The sequence below is a fragment of the Malania oleifera genome, chromosome 12 (genome assembly GCF_029873635.1).
Source record: "Malania oleifera isolate guangnan ecotype guangnan chromosome 12, ASM2987363v1, whole genome shotgun sequence".
Lineage (NCBI taxonomy): Eukaryota > Viridiplantae > Streptophyta > Magnoliopsida > Santalales > Ximeniaceae > Malania > Malania oleifera.
This window is the reverse complement of record NC_080428.1, coordinates 33,419,186-33,428,938: the sequence shown is the minus strand read 5'-3', so window position 1 is coordinate 33,428,938 and position 9,753 is coordinate 33,419,186. Positions and strand designations below refer to the sequence as shown.

Sequence of the window (9,753 nt, the reverse complement as noted above, 5' to 3'; positions counted from 1 at the left end):
ATTATTAATTATATATATATAATATTAATCATGTTAAATTAAAAACTCTACCTCATGGAATCACTTGCAAGTTTTATCAAATATTTACTCTTAGGTTGAAAAGATTAAAATTCAAAAACAACATATTCAAATATTAAATACAAAACAATTAAAAATTCACAATTCAATTCAAAACCATTTCATAAAATTAAATTCTAATTCAATGTTAAAAATCGCCCCCCTCCCTCTCCCTTGACACTTAAATAGTGACCTCTTCCGTTAGCTTAAATTGAAAGATGAAAAAATCACATCACAAATTTCTACAATTTTATAAAATTTTAAAGTGACGATTTAACCTATCAAATTCCATCAAAGCCAAATCGAAAAAGGTAAGCGTTAACAATTTAATTTGAAGAATAAAATTGAGATAAGGTTCAATACAACCTTAAAAACTTCAGGCACTCAAAATTTGATGTATTAATAAATTGAATGCCCTGAATAATTTCATGAAAGCCACCAAAAATAGTCATTTGCACATCAAAAGAAAGGGGCATTTGCCACTGTCATAGAGCAACCCCCTGCAAATGACTAAACAAAGACAACCGATGCTCTGCTGGATTTAAGAGTGCATATTTGAAGAACATACGCAAAACCATATTGAGCTTCTCATAAATTCATGGACATTCAAATTCAAGAATCAAATCAACGTTCCAAACAAGCATATCAGTAATGAAAATCCAACATCAAGACTCAATATTTCAAACAAGCGATAAGGAATTAAGGGCTATTTGGGCGACACAATTAGAGTCTCAGTCTCAGTCTCAGTCTCAGTGCTGCAGTCACAAACAAATGAACACGAGCCAAAACATTAAGGAAAACCCATGCCCAATGCCATAGATATTTTTTAAAAGTCGAGAAAAAAGATGGCATTCTTAAACACGCACAAAACAAATTTGCCCAAGTATCTGGCATCATAATCAAAACCTCAAAACAAAAAAAAATATCCAGTGAACACAAAATGGCTTTAAGTCTACTAGTGAAAACAAAACTGGAAAACTTGTATCCAATCTTACCTCTCTAAAGCTTGACCATCAACAATTGACCAATGAGAGTTACATAAACAAGTTGGGCCTAGATGCTTTGTATGTGGTCTTAAGCTTCCTAGTGGGTGGCCTAAACACCCTGGAAATTAGGGGGAACTTGATTTTGGAGTTGTGGAACTGCTTCGTACTCTCCCTCTTGCAAAGTTTAGCTGGGATGGTGGCAGTCTTGATGATCTGGATACATGGATATCTAACCCTGTGGCGTGAAGCCATCTCAGTGTACATTTGTTCAACAGCACCGTTCAAAGTGGTATCTCGGTACTCCTTGTACATGTTGTGATAACCTGTTCGGCTTTGATAACGCAACCAAATCCCATAATTCTTGATCTTTGTAGGGTTCTTCTCAAAAATCTGCCCAAGTCATCAAATAAATCAGGTCAGGTTCTAGGTTCTTACAAAACTGCCTGGTTCAGTATTCAATACCAAATTACAGAAAGGAAAGGGAGGATGTGCAAATTTTTAAAACATAACCATGCATCTAATGTATCAACAGATAACTCATTTTTTATGGAAAACAATTTGTAACTAGCACAAAACCTGTGATAAATTCTACCTACAACATCATAAATCATTTCTATTTATTTAAGTAAAACACCACAATTTTACCCTACACAGATAACAATCAAGCAAAAACCCATGCAAGCCAAATAATTTGCGCCGCCATATTACCCCTTGCAAGCTAAATTTTCAAGTTTGATAAATTAGAATATTCCAAGGAACCTTAGACCCTCAACAATTGTAGATATCACACACATGAGACAGTAATAAACAACTCATACAGTAACATAGGCATGTCTATTTCTGGCACTCAAGGATATGCTATTAGAGCATATGCCAGGTAACAAAAGATGGCATTCAAGGCCCACTGGCGCCCTGCTACATTGACAAATAATGGGTTTCTTGCAATCACTAACCCCACAATTCTGATCACTGCAAGGGATGCCACCATGAGGTGCTTGTGGGGAAAGCTGCACCAGGGGAAGGGGGGTTATTTTTCTATAACATTTTAAACTCAAAACCACGACCAAATATAGAAATAAATGGTCATTATGTTAGCAATAGTTTATATATTTAGGCATCGGCACCATGATCAATTTCCTTATGCAATGTTGGAATAAAAGGGTTTTTCTGAACCTTGAATCAAAACTGTCTTCCCATGTAGTAATTCAAAGCCTTATTCAGTAGAACTTGGATTGAAGTATTGGCTGAAAATGAAATATTACCTATCTCATCATTTTTTCACTTTCTCCAGAAGAGGTCATGGTGGCGAAGGGGGTTAAGTCTCAAAAGGGGTCAGTAATAGTTCAAAAATACCTAAGCTGTCCCTACAGTAATTAAATGTCAAGAGTGGCAACTATAATTCTCTATACAAATTAGTCCTCAGAAGCATCACAAGTTGAGTAAATTTTGCATTCTATAAGAGCCATTTGTGCAAAGATTTTAAAATACCTAGTTGGGAATCACAAGGTAAAAAAAGCGTACTATTTTAAAAAATAGAAAATAAATGAAACAGTAAAATGCTCCAGATTTAACTTAGACATAGAGACAGCACATAATTTATTTTCCTTTAAAAGGTAGAAGAGATAACAGCAATAAGTAAATAAATGTATAACGATATATAAGTAGACAAATAATAAATACTATGTCTATAATATTTATGTGAGACTATTTGTTTGTCCAAATAAAATTCTAATACTTTGTTTTTATTTTAAAAGTAGCTAATTTACTATAATTTTAAATCAACAATTACTAGCATAAATATTTGTGCATAAAATAACATTGAAGCCCAAACACATTATACATTTTAGGATGTTTTAATGTGTGTATACTAAGCAGCTTAGAGAAGCATTATAGGAGTGTCCACGAGTACATGTTCAGCACTCCAAAATGCCTCAAGTCATGGCTGCATCATATATAAGTGCAACTGCTACACAAGGCTCATGAAAATATATACTAAACTGATTGCATAATCAACAAAATTAACCCCAAGGTGGTCATACAAGATTCATGGAATAATAAAAAACAATGTCAGATAAATAACAACAAAAATAATAAAATGGATTGAGCTTGAATTGATTAAACGCACTCAAAAGTAAAGAGACCCATTTATCAATGAACCATAAAATAGAAGAGAGAAGAACCCAATGAGCAAGGGCACAATTCAAAATTCTCATCTCAAATACTCAAGACCAGCCCATTTTCAATGCATAAATGCTAGTTTTTAGACAAGCCTGGGCATAAGATAAGGACCCTAAATATTATCTTCCCAATACCAACTTCCTATGCTCGACATAAAAACCATTAAGCATAGTTTTCAAATCGAGATTCAAATCGTGAATCAAAATTACACTTTTGGGAATCGAGTACTAAGAATCAAATCAAATCATAAGATTCGGTAAATTTTCCAAAATCAAAATTCTAAATGACATGCATATATTGATCTACAAACAAGCAGCAAAATAATAAAATACATTTAAATTATGATAATAAAAGAATCATATTTCATGTGTATGCTTTCCCAAAACAAATGAAAAGCAAGAGAATGACTCAGAAAATATTACAAAAATAATGAACTTTCTGCTGTTAAGAGAAAGAATCAAGAAAAATAAATAAATGAACTTTTGGTGTTTATCAACAATTAAAAATATAATATTTCATGCATATTATTTCTCAAATTAAAAAGAAAAAAATAATTAACCTAAAAAAAATAATTGAACAAACTACTTAAAGACCTAACCTTTGAATTTTAACACAATGAAACATGGATACCACCTTAGCTGGTGAGTGTTCCACTCCTCAATGGCAAAGCACTATACTCCTAGAGCGAAGTATGGTTTTGTTAAGGAAAGATAAGACCTAAAATTTTATTTTCTTATTTTTTAAGGTTTTAAAACTAGTCGGGTTTTTCAGGATATTATAGGTCTAGAATCAAGTGAATCGATAGATTCAGCAGCGATTCAGTTGATTTTATATTCGCTAGTAAGATTCAAATCAATTTGGTGTAGAATTAATCAGAATCATATGAATTGAATCGTGAATCATAAGATTCTAACTATGCCATTAAGTACCACAATAAATACCACTGCCTGATGTAGGACATCAGATAAAGGGGAGAGAAATAAAAGAGAACATAAGAACAAATAGGTGGAAAGAGAATAATTATAGAGGGGAGAAATAGAAGAAGAGAAAAAAAGAGAATGAAGCACAGCATAGGAGAGAGAGAGAGGGAAAGAGAGGGAAGTAACAACTTGTGCCTCCAATTCGCATATACATTCCAACTGAAAAGCAGACATATCAGAGAGCTTATACTGTTATAGTCCCCACAACAAAAAATTACAAAACAGCCACACAATAACAGATAAAATAACAATTACAATACAATCTTAAAGAAATAAAACACCCAAAGTAACCTTGATTGTGTTTGGGAGTGCAAGGAATTTAGGCCAGGATTTGGATTTGTTTGGATTTGAATAAAAATTAGAACAATTCACAATTTTGTACTGCATTTTATTCAAATCATACAAGCCTACCATTACTTCAATTCAGTTTCAATTGAGAAAACCATAAAACAAAGCAGATTCATAACCATGTAGCAACTACGGAGAGCCCTTAAATAATCAAGCATCATGTACAGTTATCCACTACTACTGATCAAAGAAACAGAAGGTGGTACTTCAAGGAAAATCATCATAATAATCATTAACATTATACAAATAAAATAAGGAGTTTTTTACCAAAATTAGTCTTTTACGATACCAAACAACAAACCAGACGAGTTTTCAAACAGCATAACAAAAAGAGTACATTTACATCAAATGCATTTTGAAGACAGAATCTTAAACCTTGGGCAACCACTATTCAAGTGGAATAGAGAGCTCCTCATAAGCATCTCACACTTTTTTTCTAATTCAGAGGGCAACTTGTAGAGCAAAGCACGTGATAGATAATGACCAAAGACTATATGCATCTCGCAGATGTACTTTTTATGTGTGTTAAGAGGTAAGAGTCATTAATACAGAGCAGTCAAAAGAAAGGGATGGGAGGGGGTAATAATACTCATGGTCCTGCTCCCCACACATAACACTCTTCAGGGTTTGTTGCTTTCCATTTTTCCCATTTTCTATGTTTCACCTAGCATGCGGGATCAGAAGTTGGACGGATGCTGTGTCTGGAATTGCACCTTAAAGATGTGATTTAACATAAAAAAAGCGAACTCCAAGGGCAGCCCCAAGATCAAAATCACATTTTAATGTGCAATTTTAATTTCTACAGCACATCTTGAAAATGGAACCATTTTAGGAAATTAGTTTTGTGTGACTAATTTAGTCAATAACTCTAAAATGAGATACCCATTTACAGCAATAATAAAGACAATAAACACATCACCAGTCCGCTTTTACTTTCTCAAAGCTCCAAATTTAAACAAGAAAAAAAATATGTAGATAATTGGACAAATGTGAACGCACTAGTTAAGGACAAATAAAGTTATACATATACTCAATTCAAATAGCAAGCAATACATTAAAATTCCTTCAAGAAAATAACTGTTTCATCAAGCAATAAATAAAGGACAAATCCTAAAAGTTCCACCCTTTGTTCACTTCTAATCAGTGGTAAAGCAGGAATCAATTGAGTACCCAAAAAAAATATTAAAAATTAAAATCCTATTCAAGAGGAAAACAGCAATGTGTTACCTCATTGATAGCAAGAATTTGGCCATTGCTCTTCTTGACCTTCTTCAGCTTCCTCAAGAAATACCTAATCAACCAAACCACCACACACAACCAGCAAACCGTCAAAACAACAATTTTCGGTTTCAAACATTAAAAGAAAAATGATCTAAAACACAATTCGGCATCACCACAACAGTCGGACCCAATATCAAAATCAAACGAAAAAGTAAAATGGCAGCTTAGAATCATGCAATGCTAAATATCATTTCCAAAAATCAAAACACAGCTCGGCTTCAGAAAAGAATAATAACTCACCAGAACTTGGACTTGGAACGAACCTCGTTGGTGGCCCAAAGCTTCATCCTGTAGATCTTGGGGTGCTCATCTGCTTCCGAAGGCAGAGCCCTCCCCACAACGTGGTATTGGTGGAACTGCATGCCAAAACAGACCACAAAAATCAAATGAAACAGCTCGGAATGCCATTTTACGCCAGAAAAATCAAAAACGGAACTAGAGATACAGAATATCGAAGGCCGTGGTTAGATCTGATGGCGAAGTGATTCAATGAAGAACAGAGTAAACCCTTGGAGACCAGAAGTGCAAGCTTACCCTGTAATTGACCATTTTTTTCACCTGCCGCCGCACCAAAAACCTCTCCTCCCTCTCTCCTTCACTCTCTCCCTCTCTCTCGCGGTTGTGTTCGTCAGAAGGGAAAGAAAGTAGGGTTTTTTGGCTTATATATAAGAGACTGACGAAACCCTAAATCAGAAAAGATGAAAATGCAGGAACCTGCTCTCAGATTTCTGTATTTAATATTTACCCCACTGATATTTTATAATTTGTGACTTAGCCCCCAAGCTTTAACTTCTCTTGTAGTCAAACCATTGGTTGACTGGTAATAACATATTTTTGTTTGTCAAAACTCTAATCTTACAATTGCGATCAAGAATTTCAAGTCTTGTATTTGGGCTAACTTGATTTTGGTCCAAATTTAATATAAATTACATTAAATTTATTCCAAATTCAAAACACGAAATTCATACTCTCTAAGAATAACTAAAAAAACAATTTTAAATCATTTTGATCTCAATTAGAATTACAATTAAAATAAATTAAAACTAAATATAAAATCAAAAAATTTTATTTTCTTTTTGGTTTAACAAAGAATTAGAATCAACCTTGCATTGTATGTTTGACATATGTTAACATACGACAAAGCTAATATAATTTGTTAATTCTAAATAACTCATTCTTTTTTCTTTTGCTAAAGGAGTTTTGTGACAAATACAATCAACAAAATCATCGAAGTCATAACATTAATATAATATATATGTAATAATAATTTTATTAAAATGTTGATGCCAAAATATATCACTAGTCTTCACCTCATCGTTAGCAATTGTCTAGAATCAAGAAAGAAGAAGCTCGAGAGATCTAAGTGGTCTCAAAAGTTGTCTCCAATGCTTAAATGGTGGTGTGAATAAGGAAATATGATCAATTTTCTTATAAGAGTTGTCTCAATATAAGCTACATATCGATTTTACACCGGAAGACAGTTTATCTCTTCAATTTTTTTTTTTTTTCCTTTTTTGGTTGGGCTTCCTCAAGACTTGGAGCCAGGTCGCTCCTTGACCTAGCAACTAAGATTCACCTTTTTTTTCTTTTCTTTTTTCATTAGTCGTTAAGCCTCATCGAACCTAAGAGTCAAGGTGCTCCTTTTGCTCCTTGGGCCTTCCCCAAGGTTTCCTCATTTAGTCTTCCAACTAAGGTGATTTTCATTTTCATAGGTATTTTCTAAGGCTTCTCCCTCATTCTTGTCAACTAAGATGACTTTCTTTCTCTAGGCATTTCCCAAGCTTATGACCTTTCCTATTTAAAAGTGACACTCTCTTTCATGGGTATTTTCTAGGTTTGTCTCCTTATGTTTTAAAAACTAAGGTAACATTCTCTCTTTTAAGTAGTCCCAAATAGATGCAAACATGAATCCTAGATCCTTGTGGGAATTGGTAGTGTTGGATGGCAAATAATCTTAGCAATATGATTCATGCAATTGGGAATCCAATGTATCAGCTATGTTTTCCTAAAAGTGGGGCTTAACCTCCCCTTACATATTTGCATGCACACATACTTGTATTATAGTTCAAGGATGATAGTCATGTAAGGACACACATAATATATTCATCCTTTTCAAAGGATTTCAGTGTGCAACAAATATTGGTCATTCAGAACACAGCATGACATATTGCATTTCAATTTTAAGCATGATAGCCGATCAAGGCTATAATACTCAAGAATTATGCAATAGGGGTCCAAAAGAATGACACAGTTCAAAGTCCACAGTGAGTTTGTACAAAATATAAAGCTCTCCCTAAGTCATGCAAATCACCCAGTTACATGGACTTGAATTTTATAACATGTTGATCAACCATTAAGGTCTAGAGTGAAATTCATAATCCAAGGATTAGGACCAAATGGTGTCCATGAACTAGTTCATCCTAAGACACAAAAAATGTGTACATGTCTTCAAAAATATCTAGCGGTTTGGATTTTACATATACTAACCTATGCAATTACTGTACATCCTAGGAAGGGAAATATGTTGCTTGTACTAATCAAAAGTTAATGTCACTAAGTATACTAGACAATATAAGCACTCATTTTAACGTAACTATACTTGTAACGACCTGCCTATTTTACCATATTTTTTTCCATATAACAACATTTATAATAACTCTGATATCCTACTAAACTGATAAAGTCGTGATCAACCCGAACCCGAGGGTATCGAGGATATACCGACCATACATCTTTGATATCTAAGCAGCGAAAAACATAAATTACATACAGATCATACAACATTGGACACAATACCAGAGTTCTACTGAATCTGTCAAATATATACAAACATTCACAAAGGACCCAAAAAGTATCCTAGGGTCATAATCCAAAAACCAATCATCCTAGGGTCACAATCCAAAAACCAATATGACCCTAGCTCAACTACTTACCCTCCTGACAGGGTAGTTGTAACGACCCAAAGAATAATGTTATTTAAATAATAAAGAGGGAGGGAAATGGAAACGGGAACATAAGGAGGCAGCAGATTTCGTCGACGACATTGCATTTTGGATATAATATCCTAAGAAATTTTCCAAGCACTCGTCGATGAACACAAGGGTTTCATCGACGAGGGTTCTTCAGGATCTCGTCGACGAGGTCCCATCTCATCGACGAGAAGATACCGAGAGAGGATTATTGGGAAGTCTGAAATTTGTCGACGAGGGGGTAGGTTCGTCGACGAACTTTCTACAGGACTTGTCGACGAGGAGACATGGCTCGTCGACGAATCCCGCAATATAAATAGTGCAAAACCTCGGTTAAACATAGAAAATCAGCGTCGCGTTTCCCTCTTTCTCTCTCCTACGGTTCTCCTTCCAACTTTCTTCAATTTCGGCCCTGTCAGTCGTTGGATCGACGATCTGAGGCCACCACGACGCTCCTGGCGGAGTTCTCTTCAAGTCTGCTGGAGCAGATCGTCAATGGGATTGAGTCGAATTTCTCCCCAGAATCAGGGTAAGGTCTTTTATTCAGTTTTTGACTTTATGGCAGTTGTAGGAAATGATATAGGCCAAGAAATATTGATATTCTATTCTGAGAAATGTGGTTTTCAGGATATGAAATAGAAAGCCCTACGGGTGTAGGATCAGTATACGATAGAGGCTTTTCGATAGTTTGGTAAAGGAAACATGCTATGCTAGGAAAACCTAGTATGTTTTCAGTATGAAGTTTATGTTTTTACTAGATTATTATTCAGAGTAGCAATTTATGCAATTTAGTATTGATGTTTAAATATTTTAAATTATTGTGTGGCATGAGAGTATGAAGACAATATAGAAACATGTTTTTTTTACAGTATTTTTAGGAATATGTTTTACAGAATATACAGACAGTGAAATGCGTTTATCGTATCTTTCAGAATACCATGATTTTACAGTTTT

At 34.4% G+C, this 9,753-nt stretch overlaps 1 protein-coding gene across 1 annotated transcript; it reads right to left on the bottom strand.

Moving 5' to 3' along the window:
- Nucleotides 1–847: 847 nt before the first annotated feature.
- LOC131144303 (large ribosomal subunit protein eL20) lies at nucleotides 848–6,565 on the bottom strand. Its single transcript, XM_058092859.1, has 4 exons — nucleotides 6,365–6,565; nucleotides 6,071–6,186; nucleotides 5,777–5,840; nucleotides 848–1,433 (listed from the first exon to the last, which is right to left on the bottom strand). The coding sequence occupies exons 1-4, from the start codon at nucleotides 6,377–6,379 to the stop codon at nucleotides 1,092–1,094; spliced, it is 537 nt and encodes a 178-aa protein (XP_057948842.1). The 5' UTR covers nucleotides 6,380–6,565; the 3' UTR covers nucleotides 848–1,091.
- Nucleotides 6,566–9,753: the final 3,188 nt, after the last annotated feature.

Bases quoted from the DNA above. Each gene is read 5' to 3' on its own strand.
- LOC131144303 (XM_058092859.1), bottom strand. The intron at 5,841-6,070 runs GTGAGTTATTAT...TTGGTTGATTAG, and splicing joins CGTTCCAAGTCCAAGTTCTG to GTATTTCTTGAGGAAGCTGA. The intron at 1,434-5,776 runs GTAACACATTGC...TGACTTGGGCAG, and splicing joins AAATTCTTGCTATCAATGAG to ATTTTTGAGAAGAACCCTAC.